The 18,690-nt window shown below is 49.8% G+C and overlaps 1 protein-coding gene across 3 annotated transcripts; it reads left to right on the top strand.

Moving 5' to 3' along the window:
• The first annotated feature begins 1,892 nt into the window (after nucleotides 1-1,892).
• RHOC (ras homolog family member C) lies at nucleotides 1,893-18,672 on the top strand. 3 transcript variants are annotated; one of them, XM_029572287.1, is made up of 5 exons: nucleotides 1,893-2,010; nucleotides 13,603-13,760; nucleotides 14,798-14,918; nucleotides 15,460-15,590; nucleotides 15,737-18,672. In XM_029572287.1, exons 2-5 carry the CDS (start codon nucleotides 13,605-13,607, stop codon nucleotides 15,908-15,910), a joined length of 582 nt encoding a protein of 193 aa, XP_029428147.1. In that variant the 5' UTR covers nucleotides 1,893-2,010; nucleotides 13,603-13,604; the 3' UTR covers nucleotides 15,911-18,672. The 3 variants fall into 3 exon arrangements, with proteins under 3 accessions (XP_029428147.1, XP_029428148.1, XP_029428149.1); XM_029572288.1 differs by lacking the exon at nucleotides 1,893-2,010 and adding an exon at nucleotides 9,971-10,416; XM_029572289.1 differs by lacking the exon at nucleotides 1,893-2,010 and adding an exon at nucleotides 12,165-12,312.
• The last annotated feature ends 18 nt before the right edge of the window (nucleotides 18,673-18,690 follow it).

Below are 18,690 nucleotides of genomic sequence, written 5' to 3'. Positions count from 1 at the left end.
GCAACTCAGGTTCATCCTGGGTGACCCAGAAGCATGAAACCTCTCCCTTTCTTTCCCTTATTTTGGGCATTTTTCCAATTTAATTAAAAAAAAAAAAGTCCCCCTTCCTGGCGGCACACAAGGACCCTTTTGAATTTGGCTCCTCCCCCTCCTTTTTCCATTCGGACATTCCCTGCCCTCCCTTCCTGGCCGCCGGATCTTCACTCTATAGTTTTTCGATTGCTCTCTGATATACCCTTGTTGGTTGCTCTTGTCGTTTCTTTCAGCCTTCGTGCTTTTTTTGTAAGGTCAGGCGGGTCTCGTACCTGCCTGGCCACGGTAATATGGTGCCAGGCTCCTCCCTGGCACGCCGGGGGTTAAGAGTTGGAGGGGGGGGGGGGGAGCTGCGGCAGCCCCTTTCCGGGCTCTTGCTGCAAGATAAGGCAGGGGAGGGGGAGTTAGAGGTTTATTTTCCCCCTTCAGCAGGGGCAACTGGGAAGGGGAGGAGTTGTGGGAGGGTCCCGGGGTCTGGGAGGCATTCGCTGGTCACCTGCTGTGGCTTCTGGTCGCTGATACCCGCCCGTCCCTAAAAAATTTGGTTGATGTTACTGTTCGGGGGTTTGGCGTTGCCGCAGCTGGGGGTGGGGGTGGGTAGCCCGAGCCGATTGGGGGTTATGCAGTGGTTTAAAGTGTCTGGCTTGACAGGTGTCAGGTCAGTGGTTAGGAACTGAACAACTGGGTGCAGTTGTTGATGGTTCGGCTCTTTGCTTGGGCGGTGGCGGGAGTCGTAAGGGGGAGTGTACATGATGTGACCGCATACAGGCTGGGATAGCCTCCGATGATGGGGGGAGGGGTAATTGGTTGTTAGGGTGAACTGGCTCGGGCACCGGGATGTTGTTAATAAAAGCTGCGGCCCGTTGATCCCAGTCTGTGTTAAGTGTATTTATTGGTTGTAAATGGAGGGGCGTGGGCAGAAGCGTCAGTCCTGGCTACCCATATTATGTCTCAGCAGGTGGGGTACCCAAGCAGAACATGTAAACTTTATATGATTTTTGTGTTGGTTTTTTTTTGGGGGGGGGGTGGCGGCTGTATTGTGCTGTAGGGTCTGGGTTCAGCCCTGCGGGAGCCTGTGGTCAAGTGGCCTACAGGTCAAGGGACCTGGGGGTAGTGTTAGTTTGCTGCGCTGTCAGGGCTGACCTACCAGGGAGAGTTTCTTGGAGTGGTTTTTCTGAAGATTATACCTGGTGATGATGTTGTTTGGCTCGGGTAGTTGATTGTATTAAAGCTGTGGCTTTTGACCTCCCAAACTGTTTTTTGTAGTTATTTGTGTGTGTGAGAGGTAAGTCCCGGCTATCTTCATATTAAAGCACATTTATTATTTAAAATATTTCTAGCCCACCAATCCACAAATCTTGCTTTACAACTAGACATACATACTCAAAATACACAAAGCTTATGACAAACAAATAGGCGATACTAAAACAAATACTATTCCGCCTAACAGCAATTTTTTTTTTTTTTTTTTGCCACTGGCAAAGAGCCAGCTCTCGTTTTTCGCTTAGGAAACTCGGATTTTCTGGGCGCTGCGTGCCGCATGAAAGTGAAGTCATGTTTGGAAAATGGAGATCAGGCGTGAACAGTAGGGGGGGGGGGGGGGAGAACCCAGAAGATGCGAGGAACGATGCAAGCAGTAGGGGAGCCCACGCGTGTGCGGGAGTCACGGGAGCCGAGGCGCGTTTAACACCGGACGGCGCTGGCCCCCAGCCCCGCTGCACCCCCGCAGGGTGCGGGCGCAAGCTTTGCACGAACTTTAATTAGCACCGCTCTATATATATGCGGGAGGGGGGGGGGCGGGGCGCGCAGGCGCGTGACGTCTGCTCCCACAATCCTTTGACAATGAGCTCATACTTAACCCTTCGGGGCGCGGAGGGCTCGCCTCGCCCGCTCCAGCCTGCAGTCGGCCAGAGGAGGGAGCCGCCGGTCTCCCGCTGCGGAGGGGACGAGCAGGCGGGCTGAGCACCTCGAAGCCAGGTAAGACCGCTGGCCACCGGCTCCTTGCAAGACCCCTGCCTGCCTGGCTGTGCTGTGGGTGGGCGAAGAGGGTTCCCTCCCCCCCCTTTTTTTTTTTTTAATAGTTTCTGATAACGAAAAGTTCAGCAGCAACAGCAGCCCCCGAGGTTGTCATCTGTGACTGCTCGTGGGGCGAATGCATTTGCCCCCCTATACACAAGGCTGCACAGGTCTTCGATTATCTTTTTTTTTTTTTTAATTGCTGTTAAGAATTCGCAGTGCTGAGGCTTTAGAAAAAGGATTCCTAGAGGAAGGTGGATCTGCCAGTGCACCCGGGGGGGGGGCAGGATCCACGCCTTTTGCTGGCACTGCCCAGCTATAGCCCTGCCGTGTGTCCTGGGGTCGGGTCCCGGCCGGATCGGAGACCGCTGGCTCCCCAGGCGAAGGGAGAGGTGATGGGAGGCTGTGATGGGGGGATCCTGGGGAGGAAGGAGGCGGTGGTGGTGGTGGCAGGCTCAGGACCTCTCCTGGGTTACCGTTCCCATGGAAACAAGTTTAATGAAGTTTGCAGGGAGTCCTGCCTCCATCCTGGCTTTTTTTTTTTAATTCTGGTTTTCTGCAAGAGACAAGAAGGAGAGAGAGAGAGATCTAGGGAGTGCCCCTGCTGTCCCCTCTGAGTAAGAGATTTGTACAAGGATATTCCTCATCTCCACCCTTCTCCTTCCTTGTAATGTCACAACCAGGGTGTTTCCTCAGGGCCTGGGGTCAGCAATACATTACACAAATCCTCAGCCTAATTATGCACAGGTTAGAAAAAAATGTTTTGTTTTGTTAGACGTGGCTTGTCCCGGTGCTTTCTATTCCTGGTGAATGTTTCTCTTCCTTCTCTTTTTTTTGTTTACAAAGCTGCAGTCCTGGGAGGTTTTAGGCAGGGCTATGTGGGAGCCTTTTGTGTTATTTCCAAAAGATTCCGTCCAAAAGATGCATTTTGAAGAAAGGGGGATACTATTTATTTTTCTTCCTAGTTCTCTGTTGCTGCTGGTAGACCTAGGGGTGTGCACTGGCTCACAAGAGGCCATCTAAAGACTGAAAGATGAACCCCTTTCTGGGAGAAGTCGTGAGTGCAAAGTCAGATTAACGTTTTAACTTTGCTAGAGAGAAAAGAGCATTACAGGACTTTATTTTTGTGTGGGTTGGTTTGTTTGTTTTGGGTTTTTTTTTGTTTAAACTCTCCCACTAGCTAAGGTAAAGTACGGTACCTTTGCTGGTTTCTTGCTATGGTCTGCTGGCCAATGGACATGATCCCTTCCAGAACAGAATTCAGTGCCTTTTCCCCTGGCCTGACCCCTTCCCAACCAATGCTCAAAAAAATAAGCATGCAAGATCGACATATGCAGGCACTATTTCCACATTCCTGTACCTCTCTCTTATTGACAAATAATAAAAAATAGTTTGCAAACAAAGCATTAAGGATGACTCTTCCTGGCAGGAGGGCCTGGGGTCTGTCTAGCAAGCAGAGATGAAATGATATAGCAGAGGTCCCGCCCCTCTCCCCTTCCCCCTTCAAGTTGCTGCGTGTCCAGGGCCGGATTAAATGCTGATGCCCTAAGCTTTGTAAAGTTCAAAAGGTCTCACAGCATTACAAAAAAAAAAAAAGGTAGAGCTTGACATATAGGATCTTGGGGGGGTTAATTTGGCAGCTCCTCAATCTGAGGCTTTAAACTGCAGTTTAGGTAGTTTGGACCTAAATCTGGTTCTGCAGTTGGCAAGCCAGTGTGTGCCAGACAGCCACTCTCTCAGCACAAGCGCAGGAGAGAAAAAAAGATAAAAGTAAACGTTTGTCATACCAGCCCCAGGCCGTGCTGGATCCTCACTTAGAAGATGAGGCCCTCCTAGCCGGTTATCTATCTGCTAGTACTGCTAAGTATTCGGGTTTGGTACAGTGAGACCCAAATTAACAGAGGCCCGAGGCCAAGTGTGCAGGGCGGATCTCCATGTACATAGGATCAAACCGTCAGCAACTAAGTGGCTCAGCTCTTATGGGAGAAGGGCCTACTTGATATTTACCCTCCTTGCCTTGCTCGCCCTAAGTTCACTAGAACAGCTGCCTAGGATGGGAGAGGACCCTGTACCGCTGGGTACTTCAGAGACCCCGTGGAAGGGTAAGAAGCCTCTAGGGTGGGTGGGGGGATAGAGGAAGGCCCAGGTGGGAAAGGGTGGTTTAATTTTTAAATGCCTGCTCGGGGGGGGGTGGCCTTACAGACAGACCTGTTGCATCTGAGGAACTCTGTCCTGGAAAGCTGCTGCTTCAGTCTACAAGTCTGCTTCGAGGTTGTGTTGGGAAGATAAAGCCGAAATGGCTAAAATTTGGAGTGACGCTTCCTAGCATGCCCAAGGTCAGGTCTGGGAAGGTGAATGGTGGACCAGTGTCTGTAACTGGTGCTCGTGTGTGTGGGGAAGCTGTGGGTCTGACGAGAGGTTCTTTTCTCGTTCCTGCCTTCAGGTTTGCCACTCTGCCCTTCATCTGTACAAGGAGGTTGTGTAAAAGGAAAAAAAGCTTCCTTTTGTGGCAGAGCCTTTTGTAAGGCGAGTACCTGCTCACAGCAGTCTGACCAGTTTGGTGACTGGTAAAACAGAATATTATAGGCTGAAAGGAAAGGTGTACCACAGTTTTATGTCGGAGATGAAATGCAGCAGCGTCCTAAGTGCTGAACACTCCAGCGTGTCCCCTCATGTTTACTGAGGACTGTTGTAGCCAGCTGGCTACGTGAGAGGAAAGCTGGCGCCTTTATATCGTACGCAAAATTTCAGAACAGCAATGTGCTGCATCAAAGGGCAGGCGTGGTAGGACGAGGACATTCTCTCTCTGTAGATCCAATTGGCCCATGGTGACTCTGATGTCACACATGACATCACACTCCTCACCGTTCCAATTTACAGGAATTCACAGGGGAACTGCAGACGAGTTGCTTATGTAAATATTTTAAATCATGAACAGTGAATTTTAGTTAGGACAGACAATGTTTCGCCCTGCTCGCATGTATGTTGGGACAAAAATTTAAGATTTGGAAAAGCAGATATCCTGTGCTGTGCCTGGTGCTAGCACCATTGCTCATGGGACCTGGTTTGGCTTGGAAGCTCCCACTCTGTTCTTGTTCTGGTCTGGATTTATTCCCTGGCCTGTTCCCACCCCAAGAAGGCTATGGTGATCTTGAACTGCACCGTGACTTTGCGCGAGTCAGTGGTGGTGGAGCACGTTAAATTGTGCTGCTGTTGTGAGGCACATCTCTCCCCTTGCACCGTAAGAGATGCTCCATTTTTTTTTTTGCTTTCCGTTTTCTTTTTAATTTAAAGACCCATTGTCCTACGAAGCATTTCATGCAGTGCTGTGGATTTTAAACCCACCTTGGATGCAAGCTGTTCCTGAAAGTTGAACACTCCTGAAAAATAACCTGTACCTCGCTCATCAGCCTTCGCATAGGGTCCGGGACTGTGGCATGGCGCTCGGGGTGCTGACTTCCCCTGCTTGATTTAGCTCTTCTGTTTGCTCACTGCTGTCCTAGTTCTTTGTCTGCACCCCAAAAGGCACAAATCAAACTTTTTCTCTCTCTTCTCCCCCCGCCTTACTTTTTATAGAAGTAACACTACCCTTTTAATTGGGTTTTTTTATTATCCTGTTGGGTGGATGCTCCTTCCTTGAGAGAGAAGATAAGCCAACTCCTGTTCTCCAGGGCTGCAAGCAGATCTGGTTTTGCTAGATATCCTGGAAACCGGATTAATCTGCTTCTGATACCAAATGCATGCAAAGATATTTCATGAGTACTCAAGGAGGATATCTCCGGGAAAGGATTTCTTTAGGGATGGTCATTTGTTTTCTTATGAAATAAATACAACAAAAAAACCCACCCTCAATTGCTTTCATTAGCAAGCAAAACACAAAAGTACTGCAATTGAAACAAAAAAAACTCCAGCCAGGCTGACACTTAAAACTTGCTCAAGCCTTCCCCTGTATCCCATTTGCAGGTTTCATTAATGAAAATGGGTCACTCCTTCCCTGCTGGGTCCCGTTGCTGTATGGCCTCGGGTCCAGTCTGTGTCATTTTGAAAACTGGACCCAGCAGGGCAGGAGCTATTGGGGATTGCTCCTGCCCCATTTTTGACTTCAGAGACCCCATGGAAGGGTGAGAGGCCTCTAGGGTGGGTGTGGGATAGAGGAAGGCCTGCTCAGCGGGGCGGGGGGGGGGGGATGACGAGAGGAGTTGGGTGGCCTTACAGACAGACCAGTCCTGGAAAGCTGGTGCTTCTGTCTTTAAGGTGCCACCCGTCTCCTGTCATTCCTGCTACACCAGACTGACACTGTTGCCCTTCTGAAGACTTATCCACAGGGGGAGAGCACTTTTTTTTTTTAATCCTTTTTGCTACAGTGTTTATTTCTTTCCTAATAAAATGGAAACAGATGAATAACAAAATAAAAAAAACAAACCATGAAAGGGAAATGTTTTGCATGCGCACCTCTAGACTAGGGAGTGGCTCTGGGGGGGGGGGGGGGGGGCCAGACCTGGTGTCCTCCCCAGTGCTCCCCACAGAGCGGTCCACTTTGCCTCAGAACATCTGAAGGGCGTCCTGAGGGTCTCTCTCTCTCTATCCCTGGGTGGGGGGAGAAGATGCTTAACTCAACTGTCCCCCGGTGCTGTGGACCTGGGTCTGGAATGGGCGTGCTCACCTCTACCTCCCAGACAAGTCTGAGGTGGCTTCACTTTTACTTTATTTTGGACTTTGTAGTTGGCTTGGTGGTTTGTTTTGGGCTCTTTTTTTTGTTGGAGGGGGGGGGGTCTGTTGTAATCAGATATTTGCCCACTTGTGAGCCGGCCCTTCACACCTCTGTTTATGCCTGGCATATGCTAATCCATTCCTTTAATTTTGGTTCACTGATTTGGCTGTACCCTGTGCTTATGGGCAAGGTTTAGCTGCTGAGGCCTTCTGGTTGCCTGGGATGTGCTTTTCAGACTCCCGTCCCAGTATATTCTGCTCCATCTAGCTTTCATTTTTCATGGCAGAAACAGGATGATGGGGTCCAGGCTGAACTGGTCTGGGAGTTGAAAGACCAGCTGCGGGCTGGCCAAGAAAGGCTAGAGAAAGCAGGAGTAATGTGGTTTGGATTAAGATGGTGGTTTTATTTGGCAATGCTGGGTCAGATGGTAGTTCAGATAATCAGGGCTCTGCTGCAGCCAGTTTGGGTGTTTCAGGCTTGCCCAGCTCATCAGATGGTATGGAGGGGTAGGTGGGAATATTTCCTGTGATCTTCACATACCCACCCTCCTCACTGTCAATCTTTTGCTTACAGGAGTGGGATATCCCATTCTCAATCAAAGGTTGGGGGATGGGGCTGATGTAGCACATCCGCAGCCCCTTATGCTATAAGGGGATTAGCGTGTCCAAAACGTGCATCCAGCCCCCTGCGAAACTAATGGCGCTCATCACAAGCAAATGCATGTTGATGAGGCTATTAGCATTTCTCCCCAAATACAAAACAAAAAATGAACGCGGGACCTGTACATTTTATGCTCAGAAATTAACGCCTGCCCAGAGCAGGCATTAATTTCTGAGCATCCCAAAAAAGTGTACAGAAAAGCAGAAAATACTATTTTTCTGTACATCCTCCAACTTACTATCTTGGCGATAGTAAGTTGGAGGAACCAAAAAGTTGTTTGTTTTTTGTTTAAGTAGCGGCAGTCCAGTTAGGAAAAGGGATGCTTAATTAACGAGCGTCCATTTTCCTAACCCTTGGCTGTGCACAGGTTAGTAAAGGGGACGCTCGTAAACTTGAGCATCCGTTTTCCTAACCTGCTGACCGCTCCTGGGCGCCTGCTGCCAAGGAGGCACTAGGGGTGCTCAATTGTCCCTAGCGCCTCCTTGGGATATTACATCATGCGCCTGGGTGTGCGTTAGGAAAGCGAGCACTCAACACCGAGCGCCCGCTCTCCGCACTCGCTCGTGGCATCGGCCCCTTTGTGCTGTCACAAACAAAACAGGAAGGGCGAGTTGGGTGTGGATTAAGGGTATGTGAACCCTTCCACGTGTCCCGCTCTGTGAACTGAAATCCATCGGCTTTCTCATCATTGGTGTTTGGTGCAGTCAAATAAGGAGGGTTTCAATGAATGCATATCCCTATTAACTGCTTCCCCAACCCAAAAAGGCAGATTTTACATGAAAGCGCATTCACAGTGCAGTCTTCTGAGAATAAAAATATAATTTATAAAACTTAAAAAAAAAAATAATATACTTGGCACCATAGTTCCCTCTAAGCTGAGCACATGAGTAACTTGCTCAAGCATCACTCGGCTTTTATGTGGATGCTCACATACATTTTTTTCTTTCTGCTTTATACAGAAATGCAATGCTAATACTGGAGCTCAAACATTTTTGGTTTAAAAAACACTTGCTCACATCTGGAGGGAACATTGCTTGGAATCCACATGGTATTAGGTCTGGTGTAAAAGGTGTTAGTTGTAGGCTAGGCCCTCGGCCATGAGAACTGAATTCCACTTAAACTGGGGTAAACCTCCCATACCAGAACAGCACTAAAGGCACTCTACGGTGGTGGCTATGTCAGAGTACACAACACATTCATAAGTGGAGACGTTTTACTTGGAATGCTGAGAATAAGCACTGAACGCATACAAGAGTGGACTTTGCTTTAAGAATATATACAAAGATACTTCTCCTTACAGTTTCCACTGTGAGTCATATCTTGGAAAGTCGGAAACACAGCACTGGAGATCAGTCACTTTAATATCCAACAAGCTTTTCTTCTGAACTGTTCTAACCGGTCTGTCTTGACATAGATCAAGAAAATTAGCCTAAAAGACCAATGTCCCAGTTTCTTATATGAGGCCTCGATATCTGTACTAACGTCAACAACACTTAGTCATGGTTAAGTTGGTGATGTCTTGTTTTCTCTGATATCTGCACTGTTGGCTTCATGGTTACTGCTTTTTAATATAGCTGTTCTCATGACTTGTTTCTTGTTAGCAAAATAATAAAAATGGCATTTTTATTCTCAGAACTTATAAGCCTTATGTTAAGCAATTTCATTACCTATAGTAGTGATTATCTTCCACTAATTTCTATTGCATTCTTCATTAACTAAATTGCTCTTTACATAATTTTTCATACCTATGAAAAGACAGTGCTGTAACTATTAGAACATAAATACATTAGGAAATTAGAAGTGGCTGCTATAAACCCCTACCCAGAAACTACCCACTAGCAGTATATCCCCCACATGCAGAGCACAGACCTTCACCAAATAGAATAAACAAACTATGAAGTATAAATGGAAACAGGCAGACAAAACTCAACTGAAATCTGCCAAGCCAGGCTCTGTAGGCTGTGCAACAATGGGGAAAAAAAGAAACCACATGAATCATTATTAAAACAAAAACAATCAAATATACCATTAAACGGAATGTCAAATCAGCTGATGAACAAAATATCCAATAATTAAAAATACATACAAATAACTAAAGTTTACCAAACCAATAAACCATTACAAAACAGCACACAAACACCCAATTATTTGAAACTAAGAAGAAAACAATTCCTCTGCTTTTCCAGCCAACCTGAATTGTCCTGGAATAGTGGAGGCGGGTGCACAAATGTTATCCTTGCTGGCTGTCTCATAACCGCACACTAACACACGTTCATTCTCTCTCTCTCACACATTTGCTTCTCCTCAAACATAGGCACAAGCTCTCGCTTACACACTTGGTGGCGCTCTTTCCTCGTGCACACAGGGGCATTTCAGGCACTCTCATATGCGAGGTCTCACCAGCAGTTTCACTTTCAGACTATAATCTCGTTTCATCTTTGCTGCATGGACCTCGTCACTAAAGCTGCGCCGCGGGGGAGGGGAGCGCATCATCTAAGCGGTGCCGCGGGGGTGTGGTTACTAAAGCGGTGCCGCTACAGGGACCCTCGCGGGCTCCTTGGAGAAGCGGTGCCGCCAGTCTAACGCAGAGACGTCCTTGGAAGCTGAATGCAGGGAGAGGCGGCAGCAGCAGCATTTGGAGTGCGCACTCTGCCTCCTAACGATAGATCCAGCCCAGCTCAGTTTTGCTTTGCACAAGGACTGCAGGGGGTGTCTGAGTGGGGAGCGAAGAGCCAGCGATGGGGCCCGGCTTGTGTTTTGGGCATCCCTGGGTGCTGATGCTTCTCAGCCGGAAGGCTTGCAGAGGCCACGACCCCGGCAATTGTATCTGCTGACCCGTGACCTTCAATTGCACAGGGAAGATTCTCCACTGCGTTAAGCGGGGACCGGAAGTGCCAAGCAGAGCCCAGTGCCACCCGGGGCTCTGGTTCCTCTCCTTACCCTGAGGGAAACGCTCGGAGGCGTCCCCGCCCCCCACGAGTGAGCTCGGGGCTGAGGTATTTAGAAAGCAACTTTCCCTGATGCACTCTCCAGGTCGCCAAAATCACGGTAAAAATAGCCGTGCGCAGGCAAGCCCTGCAGTGAAACGCGATAGCGGGGAAAGTTCTCTGCCTCCGGGGAGACTTGGCAGCTGTGGACCCGCGATGCCCTTAGGTGAACCTTCTCACCGCTCCTGCCAGCTCTCGTTCCTCTGTCGTGGCCGTAATACCGAAACCAAACCTGTAGAACTGCGTAATCGGGACAGGAAGTGGGCACGGAGGACAAGGTTGAGTGAGGCAGAGATTCACTTTACAGAGTGAGCTGCCGGCAGGACCTTTCTCGGTGACTTGCACCCCCCCCCCCTGTGTCTTTCCCAAAAGCAATGAGATGATGGGGGGGGGGGAGAACCAGAGGGACCTGGCTCATGTTTCATAGGCTTCACCCCTGCAGGCAGGGTGGCTGTGGATTTAATTGCCTCCAAGGCAAATTAAAATTTTGACACAGGGTAGTAGAGAGTAGTGAGTTGCAGGGAGAGCATCAGGGGGGGGGGGGGGGAGCAGGATTTGAACCCTGCCTTCCCTGGTTCTCCACCTGCTCCTCTCACCACTAGGGCACTGCATGGTCTGTGACTTCAGATCCAGTCCCATTCACGGGTCTCACCTGGAGGCTTCCAGCACATCCGTAATGAATATACCAGAGGGACTGGATTTGCAGTGCCTGCAGATCTAACTCGTGCATGCTCTCTCTGGACATGGAAAACGTCAGATGGGTAACGTTTGCCTCTGAGACACGAGGAAGCGAGGCAATACCTACGGTACCTGAGTGCAATCTGCTTTAACCTGCCCGCTAGGTGCAATATCATTAAAATAAACATTAAGCCACCTAACCAGAAGGACACTCTCCTTGCTGCGCCCCACCCCCGATGACTGCCGAAGCTTCTTCACCATCCACCCCTGCAGCTCTGCTGCGCCTTTAATCTTTTAAAGCAAGACATCTCTGGACTGGTTTCGGGTGCTGAGGGAGGAATCGAGGGGTGGGGGGTGCATGATCCGTAGACAAATTGTTCAGATTTCCAGGTGCGGGCGGGGGGTGACCCCAGGCTCCTTCATGGCCAGAGGGCCCTGCTCATCTTATGGACCTTACAGGGCACTGGGAGGCTTGCAAAGTATTTCTAAGCCTTACCCTGAGTGCTGCCTGGCTTGATTGGACAGTTGTATGGATAGCAGTTAATGTTGTCTTCCTGGCTTTAATGTATCAGCGTTAGGCAGAGAGTAAATAAAAGCTTGTGAAACAGGTCTGTACGTATAATGTCGGGCGTTCCTCCTGGCCTGGAATGTAAGTACCCTGCTAAATATGCAGATGAGAATGGTTTCTTTTCTCAGCCTTATGCTGCAAACCTGATCCGTCTTTTAATTGCTAATTTGCCTTTTCCTTGATGTAATGGAAGGGAGTAGGAGCAGTCACACCACTGACCTACAAGTGCACCACTTTACCCATTACTGAAAAAGTAGCATTTCTCCAACCCATCAGACTTTACTGGGTGTTGCTGACATAGGTGATGGCTTTATCTCCTGCAGATGCTGCCTGCCTGCCGCCTACCCCTGCGTGGCAATCAAAGGTGATTGATAAAAAATGATAGTGACCAGGCCTAGGTAACTCCTGTGCTGGAGAGCCACACATGGCTCTGGTTGTCAGGCTAACAAGATCTGCAAATTGTTTTTGTAACTAGCTTTGGACAGTTTTACTGGAAAAATGGGATTATAAATTGTTGAATTTAAAGTTGCCGGGAGCAGTTATAGCCAATGACTCTATGCACTACCAATCTCAAGGAAACCAGTTGCTTCCACCTGTCACCGATGTGCAATTCCCTGCTGCAGAAGCAGACGCCTGATGCACTCACTGCCTCCCTCTTGGTAATGGCCTTTGCTGAAGGATTTCGGATGAAAGGTGCTTGTGCATGTTGCTTAGTGACGGGGTTTCTCCTCTTGCTGTTTAAGGCTGCAGCACACCTTCTCAGAAAAGCTTTTGGTGTGTTCAGAGCAGTTACAGAGAACCAGGTGAGCCTTGGCTCCATCCATTATGAGGGCTGAGCTTTGAGAGCCTGTCCCAGACAGGGTACAGCTAGCACCCCCCACTGGGGCCATGATTGTGTTTGGATCCTACCCAAATTGTGAGGATTAACCCTCCTTTTTTAATTTTTAAGTATGTGATTAATTTTAGATAGGTCAGGGGAGGGGCACATAGAATTGGCTCTTCTGATGCCTCTTGCTCGTCTGCTAACCCTACAGCAGATGCATCAGACTGATTGCCTGGCTCATGCCTGTGGCTTAATGGTGAGTTAAAGGACAGGCGTTTTCTGTGCCCATTGTCCTCTCTGGATGTTGTGCCCTAGCAGAGACCTCTTGTACAGAATCTAGAAACATTTAAAACATGCTTCCCCCCTCTCCTTCCAGAAATCACGGGCAGGATTCAGAAAATCATGCCCGTGATTGCTAACCCTAGACACCGTAATCCTCTGTGTCTAGGGTTAGCGATGCTTCCTGGAGCGAGTGATGGGACCACATGGTCGTGTCTGTAGTGTTCCTGCGTCCCAACCGCCCTGCAGTGGAGGAGGGATGGTCTCTTAGGTGTCTGTATAGTGCTGCATGCACCTTGTAGTGCTGTACAAGAGATCACGAGCGTAGCCGTCTCGCAGCCCAGGAGCGGGTGGTTAGCGAGGGTGGTACAGAAGGGGCAGGAGAATCGCATCCTTACTTCTGTAACTGCAGCATGCGCCTCTCATTGGATCACTGTGATCTGAAATTAGTCTTTTCTTACAACCGTAGAAAAATATTCACTGGATTTAATGTGTTCAGGAAAGCGCTGGTGCCTGTGGGCTAGAATGAGCTTTTGTAAGGATACTGCAGCCTACCTGTACTGTGAACAGGGGTACGCATAGGGCCGGAGTGTCAAGCGGTTGCATGCTGGCTCTATTCTTGTTTAATCCGGTTCTGGTTTTGTCACACTGCCTGCGCGGGTGCCATAGTTAAGCGAAGCAGGAATAGGACTAACTCCGTGTGCGTATGGTGGTGGTGATGGGATGCAACCAGGGCTGGATTGAGGGGAGGGGAGCAGGGGCAGTAGGGAGCCAGCTGGAGACCCCTGCTTCACACAAGGCCTGGCTGGATTTCTTTACGTCTCCTGTGTTTTCACCCCCTGCCCAGCGATGGCAGCGATCCGGAAGAAGTTGGTGATTGTGGGAGATGGCGCCTGCGGGAAGACGTGTCTGCTCATCGTCTTCAGCAAGGACCAGTTCCCCGAGGTCTACGTCCCCACAGTCTTTGAGAACTACATTGCTGACATCGAGGTGGACGGAAAACAGGTGACAGACAGGGAGGGGGGCAATTAAAGCTGTTTTGGGGGATGGAAATAATAAAAGATGGATAAACCTATCTTGTTTAATTTTGTAAGTAGTTCAGCAAGTCCTTTTCAGCTTGGCCAGTTCAAGTGTTGGTATCTTCTCTGTCCTACTCCTTAAATCCCTAAGGAACGTGAGAGAGGTTATGCAAGGTTTCAAAAATATCCTGCCCCCAGCCCCTGCTACTGTAGTTAAAGGGCCAGAGGCATTAAAGTTGTTCCCCCCCCCCCTCCCTTATTTTGTGTCTATGGGCAAGAAGCCTCTAAGGGGGGACAAGTGATGGACGTGGGAGCAGAGGCCTCCCTCCAGCCATGCTCAGACGCATGCAGTGCAGGAGTCCAGGTTCCACGGCCGACCCCTGACCCCTGCCTCTAAGGGGGACAAGCGATGGACGTGGGAGCAGAGGCCTCCCTCCAGCCATGCTCAGACGCATGCAGTGCAGGAGTCCAGGTTCCACGGCCGACCCCTGACCCCTGCCTCTAAGGGGGACAAGCGATGGACGTGGGAGCAGAGGCCTCCCTCCAGCCATGCTCAGACGCATGCAGTGCAGGAGTCCAGGTTCCACGGCCGACCCCTGACCCCTGCCTCTAAGGGGGACAAGCAATGGACGTGGGAGCAGAGGCCTCCCTTCAGCCATGCTCAGACGCATGCAGTGCAGGAGTCCAGGTTCCACGGCCGACCCCTGCCTCTAAGGGGGACAAGCAATGGACGTGGGAGCAGAGGCCTCCCTCCAGCCATGCTCAGACGCATACAGTGCAGGAGCCCAGGTTCCACGGCTGATCCCTGACCCCTGCCTCTAAGGGGGACAAGCGATGGACGTGGGAGCAGAGGCCTCCCTCCAGCCATGCTCAGACGCATGCAGTGCAGGAGTCCAGGTTCCACGGCCGACCCCCTGCCGGTGACATTGCTAGACTAAAAAGGAGCACACTTTTTATTAAGGCCCCCAGGCCTGTAGCTTCTCAAGGTACAGGAAGTAAATTGGTTTTGTATTCTCTTGCTAGGTTGAACTGGCTCTTTGGGATACCGCAGGACAAGAGGACTATGACAGACTGCGGCCCCTGTCCTACCCGGACACAGATGTTATCCTGATGTGCTTCTCTATCGACAGCCCAGACAGCTTGGGTAGAGTATAAGGAAAAAAACTAACGTGGGACAGCAAGGAACACCCTGCTGTTCTTCCCTAAATACAGTTCTGCTTTTTCTTTCCCAGCTGAAGCTTTTAATATCATAATATCTCTAAAATCGATGAGTAGGCATGACGGCTGCTTTTTTTTTAAGGGGAGATGTTCCCATTTTACCCCATTTCAGGCTGGGGCTGGTGCATCTGTGGGCCCTAGGAGAAGCAGGGACTACATTTCCCTGCATGCATTAGGCTGTGCACCAGGCCAGGATGTCCACCCAGGCCAAAAAGTTAAAAAAATAAATAAAGAGCAAGTCTGGAACCCCAAAAGTAATATGTAAAAAGCACCCCCTAAGACCCTGTGCAGTGTGCGCACCTCACCAGCAGCAGATAAGATGCCCGGGTTGCCTCGTGCACCATTAATCCCCCCAGGACCCTTCAAGCCGGGAGGGGGCTGGGCCTCTCTGCTCGGGCAGCTTCCAGAACCCATTTTTTTTTGTTCCTTTTGTAATGGGAGTGCGGGTTGTGCATCTTCCTTTGCAGAGAACATTCCAGAGAAATGGACTCCAGAGGTGAAGCACTTCTGTCCCAATGTGCCGATCATATTGGTGGGGAACAAGAAGGATCTTCGGAACGACGAGCACACCAGACGGGAGCTGAGCAAGATGAAGCAGGTGAGTGGCGCTGCTGCTCAGGAAAGCGGGATAGGGTGGGTCGTGGAAGGTGATCCGGTTACGTTCCGCTGAATGGCAGCTCCCTGACAGTACGGGGTTAACCTTCCTGCTCCCTGGCTGACTTGGTACATCTGCTTCAATTGTAGGAGCCCGTGAAACCGGAGGAGGGCAGAGACATGGCAAATAGAATTAATGCCTTTGGCTACCTGGAGTGCTCGGCCAAGACGAAGGATGGGGTGCGGGAAGTATTTGAGATGGCGACGCGGGCTGCCCTGCAGGTCCGGAAACACCGGAAGAAGCAGCGCTGCCTGATCCTATAAAGATGGCGGCACGAGAGATGGGACTTTGCTTTCACATGCCATCTCTACATCTTTCTATTTCATTTTTCCTCGTGCTGGCGAAAGAGAGGAGTGCACAGGGAGGGCTGGAGTGCTTATTGGAATCTGCTAGCAAAAAACCAAACCCTAATGTGAAGTGGGCCTGGATACACAAGGCCCCCTCTCTCTCTGTGCTCCGAGCCAGGAGCCTCTGCAAGAAAGCAGTTACTATTTTTAACTCTATCTGTATATAATTTGTTGGGCAGATGCTTTTGGGGTTGGGGGGAGATCAAACCCCACCATCTCAGCAGCTGCCTCTGGCACCCTTTTATTTTTCTCTTAAAAGCAAGCTTTCCATTCTCCCCCCCCCCCCCTTTGGAACTTTCCAGACAGTGCAAATCACAGAGGGTAATTCGCCTGAAGAGACCCCTCTGCAAAAAATGCATTCAGAAGAGGGTAATTAAGGATCTTTGCAAACAGAGAAGCAGATTTGCCTCTCTTCTTCCTGCAAGTCTAGGGTTAGCAGCATTTTCCTTCAGCAGGAGCCTAATCCCATCCTGGCATTTTTCCCCAAGGCCCCTGCAGCCTTGATCCAGCTTTTCTGTGCATGTATGGCTAGGGCCCAGGACGATAGCAGAGAGCCGTTTGCCCACCCTATCTAAGGTGCATCCCAAAGTGCTTTAGTCTGACAGTGAAAAGCTGGAACAGTCTAGCATAGGGAGGCTCAGCGGCACTGGCATGGGGCTTGTTCTAGCTGCAGCAGCCCTGACCGTTAACCAGGGACAGATTTAAGATTAGCCTGTGTCTTTCCACGTGAATGGTGAGCAGGAGGGACCAGAGCACCGCACCTCTCTCCTTAGGGGCAGTGGGCCTTCATCTATACTACTCTCTCTCCACAGATCCCTTAGACTCACCCAAAGGCGTTCTGGCAGCTGTAGTCTCACACCTGTCTCTAACTTGGACTGCTCTCGAGGGTCCTGGTCCCCTTCCATGGTGGCACCTCCCACCAAGGAGCTGCTGCTGGCCTGTAGATGAGGCAGTGGGGGTGTATGGCTGGCGTGAAGGGGGAAAGAGTACAACATGTCAAAACCAAAACAGAAAATAAAAATTAAAGAGCTACTGCCCAGAAAGAGTAGAAAATGGAAAAATAAAGTTAGCTGTAGGAGAATTTGTGGCCCAGCTCCTAAGTGTTCTGGCTGTTGCCAAAATGTTTTCTGAAACCTTTTCCTGCCCTGGTTTTGGCTTTAAATGGTCCTCTTAACATCCCGCCAGGGAATCTTCAGGGCTTACCCCTGTCACATTTGTCATTAAAAACCCTCTCTCTGGTGCTGTTCCTGTTGGCCCTCCCTCCCTACCTGGAGACTAAAAGGGGATAGCAGTATGCAGGGGCCAGTTGTACTGCATTTGAGGCAGGACAAGCTATAGTGAGCTTAAACACAGTGGGGATGTGGACAATAGGAAGGTCTCCCTAACCAGGCCAAAATCCCTGGCACTAGAATGTGCCAAGACCAACATCTGTCCAAGAGGGGTTAGGAGGAGTGGTGTCCACCTGGATCAGGTGGGGATAAACTCATCCTAGTGACCCTATCATCAGTTTTCAGGATATCCACCAGATGAATTCTTGTGTTAGACCCACTGTATGCAAATGTAATCTCATGCAGATGCATCATGGGGATCGTGAAGACCCAGTTAGCTGTAGGGCCAACCAGGACAGATGTCCACTGCAGTAGATGACCTCTCCAAGGACCTTTCTAGCCTTGAGTGGCAGCGTTGGTGCTGGGCTTCCTTCCTGCTCAGTGACAGAGCAGCGTCCAGGAGAACTGACCAAAACGTCCCCCTCACAGGAGAATGGCTAGAAGTCTCCAAACAGCAGGCACGACAGCGAGAGCCAGAGATGGGCTGCTCATACCCACCATGTGCCAGCTCAGCAAGGTTTCAAAGAGCACTAGTGAACAAATCAAAAGGCACACATTGCACACCAGCATTTGATAAAGTGTAAAATAGCGAACTCGTGAAAGCTGCTCCGAGGGGTTTCTTTTAAAATCCCCAACTGTTTTGTTTTTGTGTGTATGCATCTTACACATGAGCTATGAACTCAGCCCCTGGCCTGAGGAGAGCAGCTGGGGTTGCACCCTGCCAGGGGCTGTTTGAATAAAGGGCTCAGCCTGGTACCTGCTGCGTCCTGTGCTGGAAGCAGTGTGTTCACGCTTGTCATGTTAAGTGTTAAACACTTTTTTTTTTGCACACAAAATCATCTTTTCTGTGTATAAACCATGGTTCTTGCACTAAGTGTCTTCCCCACTTTTGGTGTGGGCATTTTTTTTTTTTTTTTTTAAACCGAACACGTTCGCATACAGTGAAGCTTAGTGCAGCGGGCGTTTTGCACATGAACACTAGAGCCAAGCGCTGAATTTGTCAGCCGCATGTACATGGTCCCCCACCTACGCTGTTACTCGTGCCCTGCAGTAAGGGGGTGGATCGGGTTTAACCTCGGCTCGAAATAAAAACGAGCTGAGGGAAACCAGGACTGGTTCAGTCCATTCGCTGACTGCGGGGCCTGCACCTCCGCTCCCGGCCTTGCCCCATCCCTCTCTCACATCTTGCAAACAGAAATCAGGGGGGGGGGGGGGGGGAGGGGGAAGAGGACTGAAAAAAAGAAATGGAAAGCAACATCTGCAAGTTTTGTTTTATTCCTTCTTTCCCTGCCTGAGATTGTGACACTGCAAAGTTTAAAATGTAAAAAAATAAATAAAATTAATGTACAAGAGGAGAATAAAAAGAAA

The sequence above is a fragment of the Rhinatrema bivittatum genome, chromosome 12 (genome assembly GCF_901001135.1).
Source record: "Rhinatrema bivittatum chromosome 12, aRhiBiv1.1, whole genome shotgun sequence".
Classification (NCBI taxonomy): Eukaryota; Metazoa; Chordata; class Amphibia; order Gymnophiona; family Rhinatrematidae; genus Rhinatrema; species Rhinatrema bivittatum.
Note: the sequence above shows the minus strand (reverse complement) of the source record. Positions and strands in the feature narration are given on the sequence as shown.

What these genes read in the sequence shown, in the direction of transcription:
- RHOC (XM_029572287.1), top strand. Translation starts at nt 13,605, where the DNA reads ATGGCAGCGATCCGGAAGAAGTTGGTGATTGTGGGAGATGGCGCCTGC. An exon ending in TCGAGGTGGACGGAAAACAG is followed by an intron (nt 13,761 to 14,797) that starts GTGACAGACAGG and finishes TTCTCTTGCTAG; the next exon opens with GTTGAACTGGCTCTTTGGGA. An exon ending in AGCTGAGCAAGATGAAGCAG is followed by an intron (nt 15,591 to 15,736) that starts GTGAGTGGCGCT and finishes CTTCAATTGTAG; the next exon opens with GAGCCCGTGAAACCGGAGGA.